Source organism: Epargyreus clarus, unplaced genomic scaffold, assembly GCF_041222505.1.
Source record: "Epargyreus clarus isolate Ecla_fem2 unplaced genomic scaffold, WU_Ecla_fem_2.2 ptg000021l, whole genome shotgun sequence".
Taxonomy (NCBI): domain Eukaryota; kingdom Metazoa; phylum Arthropoda; class Insecta; order Lepidoptera; family Hesperiidae; genus Epargyreus; species Epargyreus clarus.
The window spans coordinates 2,544,975-2,567,248 of NW_027332228.1; the positions used below are offsets into that span (position 1 = coordinate 2,544,975).

At 35.2% G+C, this 22,274-nt stretch overlaps 2 protein-coding genes across 3 annotated transcripts in view; one reads left to right on the forward strand and one right to left on the reverse strand.

Moving 5' to 3' along the window:
- The window catches only part of LOC140751158 (cyclic GMP-AMP synthase-like receptor), an 80,376-nt gene that overhangs the window by 34,016 nt on the left and 24,086 nt on the right, over positions 1-22,274 (reverse strand). The gene's annotated exons all lie outside the window — the stretch shown is intronic.
- Positions 2,034-22,274, forward strand: part of cwo (transcription factor cwo) — a 36,762-nt gene continuing 16,521 nt past the window's right edge. Inside the window, exon 1 of one of the 2 annotated variants that reach the window (XM_073085034.1) lies at positions 2,034-2,558. In XM_073085034.1, coding sequence (XP_072941135.1) covers positions 2,509-2,558 — 50 coding nt within the window. In that variant the 5' untranslated portion in view covers positions 2,034-2,508. Of the gene's footprint in view, positions 2,559-6,291; positions 6,450-22,274 lie in introns of those variants that run through there. The other variant, XM_073085035.1, reaches the window with a different exon arrangement.

Consider the following 22,274-nt stretch of genomic DNA (forward strand, 5'->3'; position numbering starts at 1 on the left):
TAATCTAAATAAACTACGTACTGGACGTTTGTATGTACTATGTTTCCATTTTTATAATAAATTGCTTGTACTTACTGAAAACCTCATACTTAAACCGTTTTATTTTATTTCTTTCGGAGAGAAAATATCTACCAGTGTACTTGAGTCCAGAGACATGGAAAAGTTCTGGCTAACAGATAAGTACAAAATAACCTTTTCTTGTTCCTTTTACGAAACGTTTTTTGCGAAAATAAATATGAATTGGTGAGTTACATAAAATGATTCAAGGCGTGCGGCCCAGTCACGTGCGGCCGAGCGTGGCTCTCCCACAGAGTAGTGATGTGTCAGACGCGCTGATATCGATAATATTATATTTATTTTGTTACCAAAGTTTGTACCCAAGGTATTTTTTTTCCAAACATGATTTAGGCTTACTTTGGTAGTCATGTTTTAAAGTGTGTGGTTTTTATTGTTTTAAGTAAAAAGATAATATTTTATTCGTGAAAATAAAATATAATCACACTAAAAATAAACATATATTGCTAGAAGGCGAGACATCAATCAAAATGATTTCATAGGTGACAATAGTCTCATTTAGGATATTAATTTTAAAAAAGAAATAAGGCAAAATCTTGACATATTTTCAATAATGGGAAACATATAAAATAGTCTGTTGGAAGATGAACTATGTACCATCCAACGTGAAACGCCATGCTGGCCTGGGGCTGTTGAAATCTTGTTTCAGCGATAACAAACGAAATTTAAAAGAAAATTAACTTGCTAACGATAAACAATATTTTCTATTGTTTTGTTCGGCTTCATAAAACTTTTTCAGAGAACCTTCTAAGAATAGAATGTTCCAAATAGAAGCCTCAAAAAGTTAAAGCTGAAATCTAAAAATATTTTAATCAACAGAAATAACGACATTCTGCACCAGATTACGATGATCCTTTGTGCTGAATTCTGCGTCAGACTCTAATGGAACGCGAATAACTCGAATAAGTAAGACACACGGGCATCGCAATGTGCTCGTAAAGGGTTGTCACTTGTCTTCTTGAATCGATATTGATAAGTAAATTGGAAAATACAAAGATTGAATACTGAAAGAACAATATTAAATAACAGTAACAGTATCTATAAGTATTCTATGATATTATGATAAATATTGACGTGCACACATATGAAGGTGGTAGAACCGTTTGTGGTTCGACTCCAGCGGCACCACCACCACACCTATTTCTGCCTCATAACAACAGCGCTGTTGTGTTCTGGTTTGAAGGGTGTGGTAAGGGAGACATACCTTTTCCGAGGCTTTCCAGCTTAGTCCTCAGGAAAAGCGCATCTGTGGCCAACCTCAGGTAGGAATATATAATCCTATCTGGGTTTGATTATAGATGTCCATGGGCGGCAGTATCCACTTACCATCAGGTGGACTACATGCTCGTCTGTTACTCCTATATTATAAAAAAATATGAAAAAACTGATTTAAAAGTGAGGTGTGACGTGACTAACGGGTATTTAAGGTTAAGGTCGATGCGTACGTGTCGCTAGCGATTGGGAGGCACAGTTGCATAAAGCCCTTGTTCTATTAACAGAAAATGTAATAGTTGCAAAATGTATTTGGTGACGCGTTTAACATAGAGAGAGAAAAAGATATTTTCAAAAGCTAATGATGCAACTTTAGTTTTTATCAATCCTTGTAGTTTCAGATTTGGCCCTAAAGGCCTCTTTGACAAATTCACCCTGTAGGTATAGTTTAATATAGTAGTTACAGCTCATTCTCTTGGTTATCATTACAATTACTATTTTGTAGGTTCACGAGAATGCACGATGTATAAATGTAATTATTATAAAAGAAAAAAAATCCATTGCTTTAAAATATAGGCTATGTCACTCCCACGGTTTAGACTTTAGACCAAACCAGCGACATTATGCGTTAAAACTCGTCAAGTCTGAAAAAAGTCTGATTAAAATCAATTTGTAATGAAACAAATATTTTTTATTATTGTTTTTTTACTCACATAATATTAATTATTATTAAAGGATTTTGATAAGCCGCCTCTAGGTGGATGTGTAATTTGGCTTAATCTCATCTCATATTGCATATTTATTGAGTTAGTATTTTTAGCAGTTACCGAATCCGGGTGATATAACATTACCGATATAATAAAGCAGCGACGGACGTGCGGTAGCCCTCGAAGTGTGCACATTGCGTCGCCCGTGCCATATTTTGACGGCGTAGTCACATGACTTGTGCGAGCCGGCCGGCTTTCCGCGCGCAGTCGGCCGCTTCCCTCGCGCGACCTCACCAGTCTCACAAACGTACCGGCCGCGTTATAACGTCAGTTAAACTTCTACATGCGGTTTGACACGACAATAACATTATTATCACTCACTAAAATGTATTACGGAATTACCTAAGTGATCCTTGTGCTAGTGTTGTGAACATGTGACAGAGCTCATTGTTATTTACGTGATATAAAGTGCTGAACAGTGTTAGTTTTTGTGGTGATAGTGACAGATATTAAAATGGAAACACGTAACTATTGGGAGGAAAACGGGCACGTCAAATATGACAAGTAAGAGCTTTTTGTTTTTGTCTCTTCTCAGCATTAAGATAAAATGTGTTGGTTCGTGTCGTGTGGTATTTTTGAGGCGCACAGCTGACGACGTGAACGATAGGTATGAAGGGATGATTCACGCAGATAGAATGGATTTCTCAATAAACGTTCATGTTCAATTGATATAAAACACATAACATCCATGAAAAATATTATTTTGAAAATATTTGACAGAATTGAAGGAATCCCACTTACCTAATCCACAATTTAAAAAGTATTAGTATATAATATTTTATATTACGCTCATGTCTTTTGAGTGAGATGTATAACTGTGTATTTTTGATCCATTGTAAGAATTTGAATCAAATAAATATATAAATGTATAACAAAATTATACCATTCGTTCCTATCTTGCAGTAGACCTATTAAGGTCCTTGCATTAGCAAGGTCTAAAGGTTCCAAAGCTTGTTTACATAGTGCAATGTTCCTATTCATTTAGGTACTTACCTACATTAAAAGTAAAATATTATGTTCCAAAACATTGCTTTATTATTTTATCGCTGCCTCCATATTGGTACATGAATTAATTTGTAAGAATATATTTCGCAGCACTTTTTTGAAATTTTATAACATTTTTTTAGTTTCGTTCACGTGGTTTCGTTCATTTAGTTTTATTTTCATTTCAAAATAAATTGAAGAACATAACTATAAGTTAAATTCGGTCAATAGGTAAAGAAAGGTAGGTAAGTATCTTTTTTCACTTATCTGTCGCAATTTTACTTTTTTGAATGTACAGGAAAACATTTTTTTTTCTAATTACGTGCAGATGTTCAAAAGTTTGCAACTTATATATGACGATAATGGAGATATATACGCGCAAATTTTCCATTCAATTTTAAAAAAATAAGCTAATGTTGTAGGTATCAATATTTTTTAATCAGTTTTAATTAATTAAAGAGTTAATTAATTAAAACTGGAAACGTGCACCTAGCACGTGTACAATATGGTACAAAGTACCTATATTTATAATTACTTGATAGTAAATAAACATTATGGAAAACTACTACTGTGAATTTAATTAAGTTTTTGTTGTTTGATGTAGCAGAGAAATTAAGGTTAAAATGATTGCACTAAAGACTTTATGTAGTATGTACTTAATGTCTAGAGTAAAAAAATGTTCTGCAGTAGAGAACTAGCTTCGAATTCCGAACAATTTCCTTTGGTTTTCCGAAATGTTCCTAATAAGTAGTAATAAATGTATTATCACTAACGGTAAAGGAAAATCTCACATGAAAAATTGTATTTCTGAATAAAGCCTACGAATCTGCTAGACTAGCGTGCCCTTAACATTTTTTATTCTCAGAGGTGAAACTAGCATTGGGACAGTAGTAAATTAATAGTTCAATACTTAAATCACACTTATATGAACGTACTAAAATATTATATGTGTAATATACACCTGTTTAATATAAACGTGACATAGTTTAGAGCAACCAGTTGCGTCTGTGACCGTGAAGGGAATATTAAGAGGGCAAACGAAGGCACAGTCTTTGTAACACACCTTTAAAAAATTGTTTCAGTAGTGGGGAGGAAGAAGTAGATATGTTTGCACGAGCATATAATGTTGGTAATTAACAGTTATACTAGTATACTGTTTCAAAACTTTTATGTACACGGAAAAGAAGCTATTAAATTAATTTTATTTCTCGTCACGTAAGTTCCAATCTATTTTAGATCAAATCGATTTAATAGTATCAACTGCTTTCAGAAGTAACAACGATTCAAAATTCCAACTGGTAATTTAAAACACAAGCTGAGTAATTGATCTCGTAACCAGAGTCGTATTTACGTATTCAGAATCCATAAGCCAAAACCTCACTTCAGATACCACGATTTAAATCTATTGAAGCATTTTGGAGAATGTGCAGAGGAATTGCACGAATAAAACGATTTAAATTGTTAGCTCTCGCAGCTTCTTCTCAAGCTTCGCGCGTGCGTCAAGTGGGATGTGACAGAATTTTCTTATAACTGTGACTGTGGTTCAATTTAAACTTCATTGCTTTCAATTTGCCATTTCACATTTTTTGTACACAATAAGTAGCATTTTTGTGTAGGTTTTGATAGTGTAGAGCAATTTAATCGATGAGATAAAGTGATTGAAGACAGTATTATCTAGTCATATCCTAAATCTTTTTTATTCACATAGAAGGAATATTGAAAAAGTAGGCGAAGGAAAATTTAAAACAATTGGCCGCTACTGTTTGACGCCATTTCATACCATGCGAAGGTATGCGAAGGTACTAAATATAATGATACAATGGTATGTACTGTGATACATTATATATATTTAATACATTATAAAATATGAAAGTATAGTAAATACCTCGGCGTGCATCCAGTTGCACGTTATGTAATTTTTGAACATGAACTGTAGAGATATTTCGAGAAAATCGTACAACCCCTTATCCATATGCAAACTCTATTATTTATCTACGTTCATAAAATGACGATTCTACAAAAATCAATGCAAAATAAGCTATAAATACATCGTTAATCGGGTACTTGCAATTTGAGCACTTGTAAACTTTTTTGTGATAGGTTGGTCACTATATTAGTAAATACTATAATTGTACAATTATACAAGTCTATCTCCCAAGAAGCGGGCAGGGACCAGTGTATATGTAAGTGTACTGTGTATAATACAGTGTGTATAATAGAAGTAGATGACGTCATTATAACTCGCGTCATCTAGCTAGACCTGACCTTACTCAACATGAACGTAGATACAATACACAGGACAGCGCGGATTTACCTCAACGTTATAATAATCAAAGCAAAATACAATATTAGCTTATATTTAACAACATTTATTTTATAAATGAAAATAAAATATTTTGAATCTATATAAACAATTATTTATATATACCTAGATTATTTATTTTTTCTTAATTACTCTGCCAGTTTTCTCAACTAGCCTGAAAAAAGCTTAATAAAATGCTATATTTATTAAAAGCTAAAATTAAGCTGAAATACAATAATAGAAAATGATTAAACTGAAAATTTCAAAGTAATGGCTAACTTATATTAAGTGAATTAGATGTTAAAGACAAACAAGAGTCATACGTGATTTTTGAGGTTTATAACCTAAGTATTTGAAACACAGCATAGAGTTATTTAATTAGCAATTTTATTTCGTTGCATCAAAACAATACTTGCAAATTTATATGAAATGTTACTTATGTGTTTTTACTTTGAACCCATAATGGTAGTGATGGCAAGCGTCAATATTGTATTGTTATTTAAAATACTAGTATCATGGTCTTGTCGACTTCCTTTTATTCAAGTAATTTTCCCGCACTTAGAACAAATTGACACTTGTAAGTGAATGTAATTTTTAACATAAGTAGCTATGACTACAACAGACATTATACGCCGCGTGTAGAAATTCGCGTGATCTTACACGTTGATATTGTCGCCATATTAGTAAATGTTGCGTAACAATTGAAAATGGAAGCATATAACTAGGTATTGAAGTAAAGAGGCGATGGGCGTTCGTAATTCGTCTTCGATATCGAAATAACATGGTGATTTGTGGCGAAAGCGCGGAGCGAAAATAGAATCGGCGCGAAACACGTGACGCGCGGAGAAGCGGGCGCGGAGGGCGCGGCCTTCCACACGCCGCGCGAAACGTGACCGCCGCACACCGACCCGCGATACTACAAATGTATATGTACGCTCACAGATACAGCGTACTCACGTTCGTGTCGCCTGACTGACGACTGCACTTGTACAGATGGTAAAACGTTGGCACATTTATACGTCTTGAAGTGTAGTGCTGTATTCTAGTGCCTACTTCGAATGGTGGCAAAGTCGACACGTTGGCACAAATCATATAATTTAAGGGGTGTGGTAAGTAAGATGTATTTCTTGCTCTTAAAAGGGAAATTTGCGTACCGCGCTTGGTTGACCTTTTCGACTTCTGCCACTGGACATCAACGACAACCCTTAATGCCATTTTTATATTGAGAAGAGATCTTATTTAGTTCGCGAGCTGTTTGCTTGTGCTCTAATGCGACTATAGTATTGACATAGTAAAATAGTAATGATGTCAGGAGTAGGTAGGTACCGGACGTATGCTATTTATAATGATACTTAATCATATGAGTACATAGGATTCTTATTCTATCTAGACTGAGTGGGTGTGACTTAACATTAAATAGGTATATAATAATCCGGTTCTTTAACTACTTTGCATAGCTATAACTAAATTTATGAAATTATCATCGGGCGAACGGCTAGCAATAATATGGTACATCTGATATGAAATACGATGTTTGTTTTCACGTTGAATGGAAAAGTTTGGGTGTTAATCCGATGTGCATGATAGCTGTTTACACTTTGATATCAGCGGTGTGAAACGTGCCGGGTGGGGGCCGATTCTTTTTTAAATATTATTATATCGCTTTGATTTGTACAGTTGCCACTTGTTATCTATTTGCATATTTGTGTCAGTCTTAACTAAGCTGTTATTTTTTCAAATTTTGAACGATGAAATCCTGTCACCGCTTCGCAAGATGTTTTATGGAGGAGAAGGGATGAAAGAAACAATTTCTCGTTTTCGTCTTATCTGTTTTAATAAGGGAAGCTCTAGGGTTTTGATTAGACATGTATGTAATGGTAACAATATAGATACGTATACAGGTAGAGGTAGACCTATAAGGTTTAACCTTCAAGTGTAGGAATGCCTCTGAGATATGATCTCCGATAGGGCGTCTGTTCTATTCATAGCTAGTTTAAGCCCATTTGCTTCTTCGCATAAAAAACTCAGTGATAGGAATTTATATTTATTTACTTGTTATTTACGTCGTTCTATGTAATTCATTTGAAGTAATCAATGCCACATGTAAGTTACCTTCCTGTTCACATACGATTAATTAAATGCTTTTAAATATTCCTGTCGATGTCTAGTAGCGGACGCCGATTACTCATGGTCTCTTTACACGCGAGACACGTGTAAAATCATTATTAAAGCGTCGTGGATGGAGTTTATTGATACAAATGTTATATAGATTAGGTACATATATAACGATTACGTACGAGTTAGTTGACTAAACTACGTTGGGGTCGTTGGGAAATGTAAACGATAGTTGAAACCTTGAAATAATTAGAAATTATGATCTTATTCCATTTTTATCGTGACTTATGATGTTTTCGTGTCAAGCCCTATAATAGTGCAAGGGAGACAACAAATATTTTCCTGAGATGTGAGTGAAACAAGTCGCTGGAGAGAGCCTCGCATGGAGAAAAACGTGATTCGAACTTCGAGTTATTTCACTTCAAAGATCCTTTGAGGGTCTTCTTCAGAAAATAAACTAAGCGTTTGTTGACATTGTCTTACGTCATTTTTTTAACAATGTCGAAAAGCATTGTATAACTGGGGCGTAGTGCGTGCTAATTTTATTACAACTGTACATAAGCTGAATACTAAATCATATTGATATTTTTATTATAATTTATCAAATTTGTAGTATGTACTGAATTTACAACCTTTTGCCTATAAATATGATATGGATATAAAAAAACGATGAAAATGAAACATGGGCGTTTATTTACATATATTATTGCGCGTTATATTGATTGAAAAATTCAAGGACCGTTGAACATGGTCCTTGTTTTTTGAGTAACACTTTCTCTATGGTTTGAGTCTATTGATATTTTAGAAAAAATAGCCTTAAATATCTTTTTCAAAGATAAACATTTTTTTCATAAGCCTTCTGTTTTTTAAATAGGAGGGTAGTGCTTGATGTTTCCAAGCCTTCACGTCATATTAATATAAATTTGATATTTAAATGAAACAAACGTCAAAACCTTCAGACATAACCTCATAGAAACTTCCAACGATTACGTTGTTCCTTGACCTTCGGTACAATTACTTCCTCACCTACCATAAGCCTCATGTACGAGAAAAAACTTTGATAAAGGAAAACCACAGATGTGTTTCATAAATTATAATAATTTTATTTATATTCTAGAAGTATTTTTATCCCTTCTGCGTGGTAATAATTTTATCACATACAAAATTCATTAATATTTTCGTATACTTAATATATCAAATGTCAGTCATATAAATGTCAAGAATTGTTAAGTCTTCTATAAGTTACGTAACATTACAATATATACATGTCTGTGAATAATATAATAAAATATTATAATGGACTACTTGTTAGCTGTCCATAGCAATTTTAGCAATTCAGTGGATAACGGACAAAATAATCTCCAACGACCAAGTCATAACAATAAATACTAGATTCTTATTTTCTCAACCAAAAAATAAGTCTTTTTTGTATTGTAATCATTTAGAATCCAAGAATATCTGTTTCATAGTAACATAATATCTTAGGAATATCTTAAAATTAGAGAAGGCCTTAGAAAATTAATTTAATATTCGTAATTTCTACAATTCAAAATAATTTTAAAACTCTGATGAAAACTAAAACACGGGTATCTGAAATTCTGTCTAAAATTTGTATACGACAACTTTATTACATCCATAGATTTGTTCGCTAGCGATTACTTCGATATATTCGATTAGGTATCTGCATTAATCGATGAATTAATTACATCAATGGATTTTCCCACTGCACGCACCACCTGACACGGCAGGTGTCGTGTTAGTGGTCATCGTCCTGACATCTCGGGTGTGACACGTGTGAGCTTTGAACAAGGTGGGCACGTGTCGTTACACGTAGCACGTTATTGCGTGGTCACTGATGTGAACCTCTTCGGAGAATCTATTGTCAGTATTCTTAGAGGATCGATATGCAGGCACACATTGGTCGATTAAAGAAATTCTCCCTAAGAAGATTTCCTCAATAATTGATGACAGCCTGATTTGTAACTTGTTTATGTGACTTAATTTGTTGGATGTCTTTGGGAACCTGACTAGACAATTTTATTAATTAAAGGATACGTATCTCTAAAAAGGATAAGAAAACCACTGGATTTAAAAGTGTTTAGGGCAGATCAGATCTCTGTATTATGTATATTATTGTATATTTAGTAGTACGTGTATACATGGCGATTGTCGAGGCGTTTAGTCACTGTGTACAAGTTTGTATTTGGATAAAATAAAGGCTATATTGGTGAGTGAGTTAGTTGCCGATGCCACTGAAACTGAAAGTGTTGATAACGATCAGCGGCATTGAGACATGAACGCGAATCCGAGTCAAGGCCTCCCAGATTTCCACGGGCACAAATCCAATGCTTTGCTCAGAACTATACCGATATGATATCGCTTGGATCTTTCAGATTTAACAAAACAGTTCCTTTTATATAATCGCGATATACAGGATCGTTGTGTCTGTAATGGAACACCCTGCGAAGATGTGGTGGTTATTTTCTTTGAATATTTTAATTTCATATGATTTGATACCGCTAGAGTACATGGAGAGTATGATGGATGGTAGATTAAGAACATCAATCCGACCTGCAGCCTAATTGTTGAGACTATAGTCAGTTAGCCGTTTTAACTGTAAACACTCAGAATTTCAGGATATCTAGAGATTGATAACCAACTTATCGCTGTTGTATCTGTAGTCTATTTTGAAATATAGAGGTTTAGGTCAATTTCCAGCCATCCAGGCCTCTATGCTAGGTTTTTCTTCATCTGTCTATTGCATCTACGACAAAGGAATTCCTTGTGTGGGATAAAGTCAAATATAGGGGGCGATATTTTAACCCAGGCAACATAGAGTTACAGCTAGTAATTAATAATTGAGAAAGAAAAGAAGGTAGGAGGATTAACGTAATATTGAAATTGTTGGAACAAACTCGTCTCAAGGTAAGCTAATTGTACATAGAGAATACACGTGTCTCCTAACGTGGTGGGAAACCATGGAAGCTATAAAAACGAATGAATATAATTTATTTTCGAAATTTTCCTCGTCGTTATCAACTTATTATAATCATACTCCTAGGGTAGACTCAGAATGAGAAAGGTGTGAGCTATTGTGCTAGACAAGTACCTTCACTTCATGTAAGTATTTTTAAGGGCATGTAATAAATACTCAGAGGTGCTAGGTTTAATATCTAACATTATTTTCCAGGAAATTCGCACGTCTCGGTAATCATAACTGTTTTTTTTTTTATTTTTCCTTCCTCATATATTTCTTATCTCTTTACCTTATCACCTATCTGATATACAGAAACCAGGGTTTAAAATATAATAATACCAAGGCACGAGTGTCTATTACCTCTCTAGACCTACTCAGGGCTGTTTCGTTCTTCTATCCGTTCTATCGTTAGGGTGATCCTGGTCTCCTAGTGATTGTTTTGGTCATCATTGCTCATATTAATAGAACACAGCCCTCGTATAGGCGTAACCAAAACAAACCTTAGGAACTTACCGGTCTATTATAAAATCAGCAAACAATTACCCAACCCTCCTGTCAGAAGCAAGCCTTCACCCCTATGTAGGCTGACAGTGGCGGTTATCTCGCCTTACTGTCGGTTACGTCACGGCGGCGGCATTCGTTTGCGCAATCGCCTCGTGGGCGACAACGTGACCGCACACGTGCGCGACCACGCTCGCTCGGATCGATGCAATCATATAACAATATGTAGTTGGATGCGTGCAAGCTGTTGTGTCCGGCTTGAAGGACCATAAAACATCTGGGAAAAAAAAACTTTCATATAAAGTCTATGATAGGCTACTGATTAAATGAAAAACAAGTTATCCGTGATTATAATAAAGAAGTCTTATTTGTCGTTTCATTCTGTTTTCGTTTTGTTTTATCATAAGAGTAACAGTGATAGAAATAGATTAATAACAGTGACAGAATAAGATTGATAATTTATCATTTTTTTTATAAAGAAAATAAAAGCTTAATCACAGTTTACACATAACGTACAAAACCTTTATGTAATACTAGCTGACCCGGTAAACTTTGTACCGCCTCAAAATTTATTTATCAAATATATTTTATATAAAATATAACCTATGTTACTCGTGGATAATGTAGCTTTCGAATGGTAAAAGAATTTTATAATCGGGCCAGTACTTTTTGAGCCTATTCATTACAATCAAACAAACAAAGTTTTCCTCTTTATAACATTAGTATAGACTTGGTGTGTTGTTCTATTTTAAGTAGGAGCAAGGCTATACTGCTTACTTGTTGATTACTGAAGATTGAGAATATTAATTATTTGATTGATATGAGTTTCGACTTTAAAGAGTTCATAGTTCGAATCCCAGGGAAGCAATTCTGAAATTTTGGACTTTAACAAAAAGGAAATTAATATATCAGCACCCAATTTTAAAGAAAGTGATGATATCCTAGGAAAACACTGAAAAGTTGTAAGATCTAAATAAATTCACAGCCGAAGTTGCGAGCTATAGCTCGTATAAATACGAGTACCTACAACTTAACAATTTGTGTCATAAATAATGACTACAACTTAACAATTTGTGTCAGAAATCATGGCTAACAGCCTACAAAGTACTGACGCTTGTGCTATTACCAAAAAAAAAAAAAATAATTGACTCTTCGCTATCCGTCCGAGTGTGCTTATGAAACGAAAAGATGCAACCTGCACGCATACAGGTGGGAGGCGAAATCACCTGGGGCAGGAAAATAGCCTTAAGAACTGACGATGCTTCACTAGTTTCAGTCCGCAGCGTGTTAACATGTATACAAGATGTATAGAAAACTTTGATAACGTGATTCAGAAATGTATGGCGCCATCTCTAGTTGAGTTGCGCAAATCTACAAGCACAGTATACTCGTAAGATGTATATATTTCTACCGTGCTACAAGGTTAATTGTTGTCATAAGTCGACGGCGCGTCGTATTGGCGGTACAATATCGACTGCCGCGTCATCTGACATCGCAATCGCAACTTTCACGGTGTGACGCATGCCGTGAATAATGCGTGTGTACGACGTGACGACATCACACTTGAGTGCAACGTCATATTGGTCAGTACCAAGAAGTACGCTGATGTATTCTTAGGGCCATTTGATATGGCTATTTGACATGGCATGACACAGGCGAATGGCACAAGGTAGGTACGCATCTTTTCACTTTTTGTTCAAATTTTTACCAAAACATAAAACTTACTGCAATATCATCCGAGCAAAAAATAATTTAAATCACATGTTGGTAAGACGTGTGGTTTGACTGTGTGACAAATATTGCCATTTGCCACACTTGTTTCTCGATGACAACAGCGGTGTAGCGCTGTACTTTAGTCAGATCGAGGTGGTCGAGGCTGACATACCTACTTAATAAGGTTTTCCAAGTAAATCTTTAGAGCGTCAATAACAACATTAATCGGAATTAATCATGATTTATTCATAATAAGCAAGCGTAAAATAACCACTTATTATACATTTGCATAAAATTTCCCAGTTTTTTAAAAAAATGACCAAGAACCATAGCGTCAATTTCAAATACATCTTATAAATGTCTAAACCATTCCATTCCATCTTATAAACAAAAATATTAATATGATATTCGTAAATAGGCAGTGGAAAATTCCATGCTTTCTCACGTGGTCGTGTTCTACATTTTTAATGCGGGTGCTGAATGTATTGAACACACTCGATCAGATAATGTATTATTTATATTCCGCGGTTCATATTTCGAAATTTTCACCTCATACAATGTACGCGGGGTGTTTATGAAGATTTCTCACGCTTCCTTAGCATAATGTCCACGTGACTAAGTGTCAAGGCTCCGGCCCGCCGGAGCATGGAAAAGTTGTTTACTTCACAGACTAATGTTACAATAGACGCCTCAGAATTAACTTGTTTGACTCTAACAAAGGTGCACTGTACATATGGCCAGCGACCCTAAGATAGTTGCCAGTTTGACCCCCTAAACCTCATAAGGAATCCCCCTCTGTATTTTCTACATGCTTTGGTCTACGTGTGAACTGAATGATCTGATGCTCACATAACCCTTTCTCAATTGCACCACATTGGATGAATTTCATCAGCATCAACTGTATACGAAGCGGTTACTCATACATTATCCGGTGTATCATTCCTTTTTACCATGTGCATGCACGATGTACCTATAACAAACTTTTTCCTGAAGTATGCAATGCCAGGAATGTTCAAAAATATTGTAAAATATGTCTCAAAGCTCTCCAGCTTGGATTCACGAATGCTCTGATGTCACAAATGTCCAAATGACATTTACTATCTTCTTACTACTACTTCTACTAGCACTACTACTACTACTTGGTACTTTCCATCAAATAGCCCATGATGCAATATTTACCTAACATCTCGCTTTACCATATCTGACATTCAATTAAACAGAAGTGTTACTTTAATTTGGAATGTGTACCGGATTTCCTAATTGCTTGCTATGTGTCATGTTGCGTGAAAGTATGCGACTGAAGGTTTTGCTCATTACTAAAGGCTAACATTAAATATTGTTTAACGATATTACAATGAACTGTAAAAGATATAGAGTATTTTTGCAATTCCAGTGAAGGATATTTGGGTTTAATAGGCGAACTTTGCATTATCAATATCATGGATTAGTTCTCTACGATCGTGATCGTTATCTATGATCATGGCGGCCATTTTGCAAACAGACCAAATGTTAGTTCTTAGAGCTGCAGAAGAGACTGTCAATTTTTTTACACAAAAACTATCATTCTCTCTTCACATAATACGATCTCGGGTCAGATCGACAAATTTTCAAACAAATGTGTTGTATAATACGTATGACTTTAGAATATTTAGTGATTTTAAAATAGTCCGCTTAAATTACGTACATTTATTTGTATACATATCTAGGCATAATGTATAGATTTTGTATACCTAAATATACTTAATAATAATCTAAGAGCCTAATAGAACATAGCGACGGATGGAAGAAAAACATTTCCATATTTTCCGAAGAAAATTGGATGTACGAATTTAATTGGGATTTGCGTAGGATGCCGAGTATACCAAGGTCGGGGAGATTAACGTTGTTTGCTTAATTTGCTTAGTGTCTTGACATAATGATAAGTGATAACTTTATAGTGCATCGCGTCATCGTGCTAGTGTGCCAACTGTTCATCATGTATTATTATGTTTAAGTTGTCGATCAGATGTTGCTAAGTGAGGTCGCCTGGGGATGAGTTGATGAGCTCGATTTGGCAACGCCCACTTTATTTACTACAATTTGTTAACAGTTTATTTACAGTTTTGGCTGTGATATCCAATGAAGGTAAAAATAATAATGAAAATCTATTAGGCTGAAAGACCAAAAAGTTATAGTTTGCCCAAAAAGAGCTTTATCACAACCACAAGCAAAACCGGTTCTAACATAATGGTTTTTATGGTATTACTGCAGAATCTACTCTAAGTATCCTAAATATCCATATTATCTCTCAAATTAGCCAAATCTACATGTAGCAGTATAGTCCGGGAGAACATAAGGTCAATGTTCAGAACACGTGCGGCGTTAGCTGGCGATATTGATCTTCACGTGATTGTAAAACTGCTAACGAAATGAAATGAAATCTAGTTACACGGCAGTACGCCAGGCCAAGTCATAATATGCATATCATAATTGCATTCGACATGTTTAGTAATTAGGTATGTGAATTGTAAAAAATAAAAATAATGTCTAGTGGTTCCTACGAAGAGCGATATTCAATGTTGAAAATCAATGAAGAATCCATCAGAAAAGTAATGTCCGCAGATAGGGTAAAGTATAAGCAATAGGTTATTACTGAGTTACGTGTCCTGGAGAAAATAAGGCTGTTTCAGTATTCGAAATAAATATGTAAGTAGATAGAACTTGTTCTTATTTTAGATCTAGGTACATTTAGATAAAGTACTTTAAGAGGCCGAGATTTTCGGATAGAAACTTAATCCTATTTTATATAAGTGTTTTAGATAATTTGATAAACATTAGATCGTCATCTCTTTATGAACACGTTTGCCAACTTTTAATATGTAATCTAAAGTGGCGGCAAACAATACGTATAGAACTAGAACAAGACATATTTACTTACCTATAGCTAACGGTTTACAATGGATAGGAGTTATAGAAACTAACACCGTGGAACTTAGACATTAGAATAAATTATATTATTAGATACACAAAAAGAGGATTAGTTCATACATGTGTATTAATGTAACTATTATAACACTACAAAGCAATGATAGCCTAGTGGTTAAGAAACTCGGCCTCTTGATTAAGGGGTCCCAGGTTCAAAGCCCAGACACGCACCTCTGATTTTTCAAAATTATCTGCATATTAGAAATTAATTATCACTTGCTTAAACGGTGAAGGAAAACATCGTAAGGAAACCTGCATACCTGTGAAACCTTAAAAAAATAAGTTTTCAATGGTATGTGAAGTTCACCAATGCGTACTTGACCAGCGAAGTGGACTATGGCCTAAAACTCTCATTGTGAGAGGAGACTAGTGCCTGGCAGTGGGACAGTAATAGGTTGATGATGATAATGAACACTACATACATACTTCATGCTTCATGTAATTAGAACTATACGAAGATACTCGAGATATAGAAAGATGTAGGTAGGTACATAAGAACTACGCAAAGTAACTTGGCATTGAGAAGAGTCCTCATAGGAGATGGGGGTCATTCGATTCGTAGAGCGTCAGGAATCTTAATTAGAATCGCAAGTAGGCTTGCAACGTGCCTGTCGTCTTAGACACAGATCGCTTAAGCTAATTATAGCACGCGACTTACGATTGTGGTAGGTCATGGGTAAAGTAAATACTTAGTGAGCTATAGTCCGCATAAAACTGCTAGTCCGCTCTAAATATAGAAATGAATCGCGTCGCCATAGCAAATTGTATGACTTGCTCGCAATAACTTCAGAGCGGACTAGCAGTTTGGCGATAACTATACTTTTTTATATATCCTGCATTATAAATGTTAATTGCTCATGTGTTCTGGTTTGAAATGTGTGGTAATGTGTCTCCCTTATATGAGGTGATTCAACTACGATTTAGGGGTAGTCAGTAGTGACGCAAGGGTGTATTAAAACAGTCCATTGTCGTATTTCAAATTCAATCCCGTTCGAAATTTAGTATTACCGTATTATAATTGAAAAAATAACTTGATGGACACAAAAGTAAAATCGACTAAACTTTTTAATTTCCTGTAATTATTAATAAACAATATTATTAAAACCAAATTTAAAAAGGCTGTGTAAAAGTTTTCTTCTATTTGTTTTAAAATGATATAAAAAATCAAGTTTTTTATGTTTGTACATTACCTGCAAATATATAAGACCTTTTCGTCGCTAATGTTGGAAAATCTTTAAGTAGATACAGACTAATTTTAGTTTCCATATCTATTCCTTATCTAAATAATGTCTATTTTCAGAGAAATAATACGTAAATATAATTATCGCGACACGTTATAGAAATTAAGCTGAGATAAGAAATGCATATACTACAAACTCGTGCATAACTGCATTGCATAGTGCTTCGTTCGCATGGGATCCGATAACCACGATCCACGTTTTTTTTTTTTTTTTTATAATATAAGAGTAGCAGACGAGCATGCAGTCCACCTGATGGTAAGTGGCTACTGCCGCCCATAGACATCTGTAATCAACCCCAGATAGGATTAGATATTCCTACCTGAGGTCGGCCACAGATGCGCCGCTACCCCTGAGGACTAAGCTGGAACGCCTCGGAAAAGTCTGTCTCCCTTACCACACCCTTCAAACCGGAACACAGCAGCGCTTAACACTGCTGTTATTAGGTAGAAATAGGTGTGGCGGTGGTGCCGCCGGAGTCGAACCACAAAGGGTTCTACCACCTTAGACCACCACCACGTGCGAGGGAACCACTTGACTCATGAGCTAACATTAATGCAACTACTATCACGTGTTGTTTTCTTAATTAGCGAACATGTCTCTAATTAAATGTTATATGAATCGCTAAATACCTATCCGAAGTATGAAGATGATCGTTGAATGATTGTAGTGTGACTATATTATATCTATCTGTTACAGCTATACTCATTATTGAAAATATGGTTTTGAGTATAAACTATTTTATTTTTTTACGAAACATCGACAATTTCTGAATACATACCGATACTTATAAGGGATCGATTATGTAAATCTTTTTAGTACTCATCTGCACTGTATATTATGTGATTGTTAGGTGATAACAGTTCTTGTCCCTGTAGTCTCGGGACTAGAATAGGGCTACGGTATCCCCTGCCTGTCGTAAGAGGTGACTAAAAGGGAGCTTCTGGGGTTGCGGGCGGCAAGAGTGGGAGCTCTAACCGTTCAGAAAGTAACCCCGGGAAGGACGACGGTGTGTGTGGCCGCATACCGTTGTAAACACTAGGTGTGTGGGAGGAGCGTAAACTGCTCCCCCAGGGAAGAGCCCGATTGGGGCATCGCGTTCGGACGACTCCGGTTGTGTTCCATCGGAGATCCCGGAGTTCTCCACCAAGCGCCGAGGACGGCCACCGGGGGGGTTTTAGTGCGGTAAAAATCCCACATAACCCGGCGTCGCTCCCACGTCGCCGGGTACCTTTTGAAGGTTTCCCCCTCGCACACAAAAAAAAAAGTGATAACAGTTCTACGTAGATTATAGACCCATCTTGTGCATTGTCCCTCAGTCAGACAGATATGTCTAGACTTCAAAGAGAACACAATACCTATATTATATTTGAACGTGATTCACGTGACGTAAATGCATATTAGTAATGTAATATAGGTACTTAATAAGTAATTAATTATTACTTGCAATTATGGAAATTCACGTGTTGGAAATTAAATATATAATGCCGTTTCCGACCACAACACGACCGATGACCTTTGGGCACAGAGCAATTATTGAGGAAAGAAAAAAAAAACAAAAAAATATATATTTTTACCGACTTCGACAAAAAAGAGGTATTGTTCGGCTGTAGTTATTTTATACAGATTTTTTATGATTCATACGAAGTTTTCTCCTTTATTGAAGGTTCGATTCTAAAGGCACCAACGCCACACCTCATTTGACTAAATAACAGCTTTTCCAAAGATTTGTATATGAAAGAGTTGTGAAAGAGAAGACAAGAGTTTTAGTGCGGTAAAAATCCCACATAACCAGGCGTCGCACTCACGTTGTCGGGTACCTTCTGAAGGCATTTATCTTCAACTGGTCTGCATTTTATTACTTACTTATTAGTCAGATGTCTGGTGCAAAACTTGTAAACATAACTTGAATGACCCCATATTAAGTGTTATCAACGGCAGTGTCTCGTGTCAAGTGACCTTTAGTAACTTGACCTTTTTCGTCGCAGTTGAACCTTACCTAAACCTGTCTACAGTAACGCGACCTTTTTGAAGTCCCTTCAGTTTTGTTTATGATGATATGACATAACAATAAATCAAATTTATGCAACTATTTTATTGTATAAGTGATTACATATATTTAATTTATCATGCGTGTCCCAGGCCACAAAGATAAATTTATGCCGGTTAAAAAAGGAAATTCCGTAGTTTAAATTTTTTAAGAAATCATGGTATCAAATGAGTATGTTTTTAACCTTGTGGTAAATGGTTACTGCCGTCCATGGGCCTTTGCAATCCCATTTGCGATCCGCAGTTTTATATCACTAAATACTATATTTCAAAAAAATATCGCAGTTAAAAATAAATTATGTTTTATATCAAGCGCATGATTTCTTATTTATGTTTATTTTGTAAACTAAAACGTCAAATTTCCACGAATTTTATCAGTGCGATTGGGACGATGCAACGTGACTGTTGATAGGTTAAATGGTTCGATAGTGAATAAAACTTAGATATAAATGTAAACCAGTGTTAATTTTTGTCAGTTTGTTGGTTTGAGTTATTTTGATAAAAGGAATTATGGGATGGGACTATTATGTAGAAAGCGAAAAACATGTAGTAATTACTAATTATTACCGGATAACTTTCAAGGAACTTTTCATGGTTCGACTACGGCGGAATCATCGCCACAACTTTGTCTGATCTAGCAGCAAAAGTACTGTGTTCTGGCAATATAGCAAATACCCTTTTGCACAGGCATATTTGTCTGCGAACTGCAGAAGTAACACATGTGTTTATATTCATACCACTTAATCAAGAGAGCTGTTGGTTATTACAATAAATCTAAAATCCACAAGATAACGACGGGTATTCAAAAATTAGATTCAGTCGCTCCATTTATAAATATTTGTTTAAACAGATAACTAATTAAGAAAATATAAGTACTCATAATAAATAAGCAGTACCTACACAAATCAATAACCATAAAATCAATCAACAATTTATAACAGTTTTACTATTAAAAAACTTTCTTTCTATCTTTCTTTCTTTTCTTATTTAACTGTAGAAAAACAAGTATTAATCCATAAAGACTGGTCATCCATCAAACCAAGATAAGTGAATTTCACGATAACGTCGCGCATGCATTTTCGACGGCACGTGACCGACGATTAAGTAAGCGATGCACGTGGCGACACACTTGAATAAATAATGCGAATTCCACGTTGAATCATCCGCAAATATTATTATGAATCCATTAAATATGGAATGTAATAGGATTGAAACTACAGAATTATATGCAGAAAGACGACAGAATGTGCATGAAAAAGGTTGTAGAACGTGCATAGTTCGACTGGAATGATGCCGCCGCGAAATCTGCACTTTTTACAGTAATATTAATCGTTTTTTTATAAATCGATTATATAAATTACACGGCATGGCACCGTTTTTATTTAATCAGCTAATAGGTAAGTATGAACTTAATTCGAGATTTTTCATCCGTTGCATAGATACGAACTGTTTCTAAAAATAGATTTTAACACGTAATTTATCTATTAATAAAAAAAATAGTTATACTAGACTAGAAGTATTCCAGAAAACTGTAATAAAGGTTACCCTATGTCCAAATATCAGTAGGAAAACTGAAAAATGCGCTCCGTACCTAACACTAATCCTTTGAAAAAGCAAAAACCACTTAACTAACAGACATAATTTATGTTTGCTGGAAAAACCAATAACCTTAATCCATTTCGAATATAACACTGTTTTTATTGTTTCACCTTATTCACGTGGCGTAACAATATGTTTGGTAAACGGTAAATAAAAAAGGCGCTGTGCAATACAAATTCATAATAAGTTTGAAGAACCACTGTGGATTGATAATACTTCAGTAGATACTTAGATATAAGTATCTACTGAAGTATTACTACGTAGTACTGAAGTAGTAGAAGTGGCAAACGACCATACAGTCCACCTGACGGTATAGAAATCTAGAAGCATTCCCAGATAGGTTTGGACTAAAAAAAGGAGTGGCAGCGGTGACGTAATACAAAGAATTCTACTTTTGAAATATCATCTACACTTACGGTCTACGTTTAGTAAGGTGTGGTCACATCAGATCTGCGGAATTAAATTTCACATTAACTAATTTCATTCGCTAAATTCCCTAATTTTGGTAGACTGTAAGTAAAATGATTATGAAGTAGCGTAACATCGAGTCTGAATATTACCTCTGCTCTGTGCATGCGATGCACATGAAACTGGTGAGACAAATAGAAAAATAATCGTGTGAGCAGTTTTTCTTTCAAGTTGCATCGAGCGATGTGTCGATGACGTCACACCTCACGTGCGGCACGCGGCGCGCGGCGTGATAGCCGAATACGTTGAAAAACAAAACCTATTGAATAATTCACAGAGCCAATAACATGTAGAAATGGCACGCAATGGGAGTCACGTCCGCACTGGCGCTCAATCAGCTATTGATGCACTAAAACAATGGATCAGTAACAACGTATTAAATTTGAAGTATCTGTGCATGTACATGTAATCATGCCTTTATTATGTGTGCATTTTCAATTGGAATCCGACGTCATGGTTCCATTCGTCTCCTGCAACCAAATCAAATCGTTGCTACGTAAAAATCGTTGATAGCTAAACGGTAAGAAGTTTAACTGTTAAAATTCATATAAATTTGAAATTTAACACTTTAATAAGAGGACATCTCTTATTAAGGCTGTTCTTATTTAGGTAGTATACAACTATTTTTGTCAGCTATGTACATTGAATAGGTACTTTGACTAACACTTTCGTTGAACACTTTCGCTAACGTTTACATTGAGTTTTTTTTTCATGGTTTTTATCAATTACCTAAATCTGATTGCAATTGGGTGCTCAGTACTTACAATCACTGGCATGTGGCCACTAGTATAAACAATTTTAATTGTCATGTGTATGCAGACTGCTTGCTCAGATTTAGCAAAATTCTGTAAGACATTTCTAGTGATTACATGTTCTGTCGAATAATTTATGATTAATGCGCTGTCATACGCGCCTCATACACGTCCAATGTCTTATAAGCAGCCGTTTTACAAGTAGGACATATAAATTTCTCAAGATACTGAAGTTTTTTATGCTAAGTAGGGGTTTTGTTTTGTTTAGACTTTATTTTAACTGTAGTCGGGCACGTGACTGAAACTTTTGCTTTTCATTGTTACTTGAAACTTTAGGCAACGTAATTCGATTACGAGTTACGATAACAGTTTTAGCATAACTTAATTTGGACAATGACAGATAATTGTTGTAAATGTTTAATATTTAGATCACTTATTACATTTTTTTATTGTACGAGCAGTTTCCGAATCAAGCGTTTTTAAAATCACTATTAGTGTGACGGACTTTTACATCAATTAGCAGTACAATACATTCACGTGATACAGATTACAAATCAC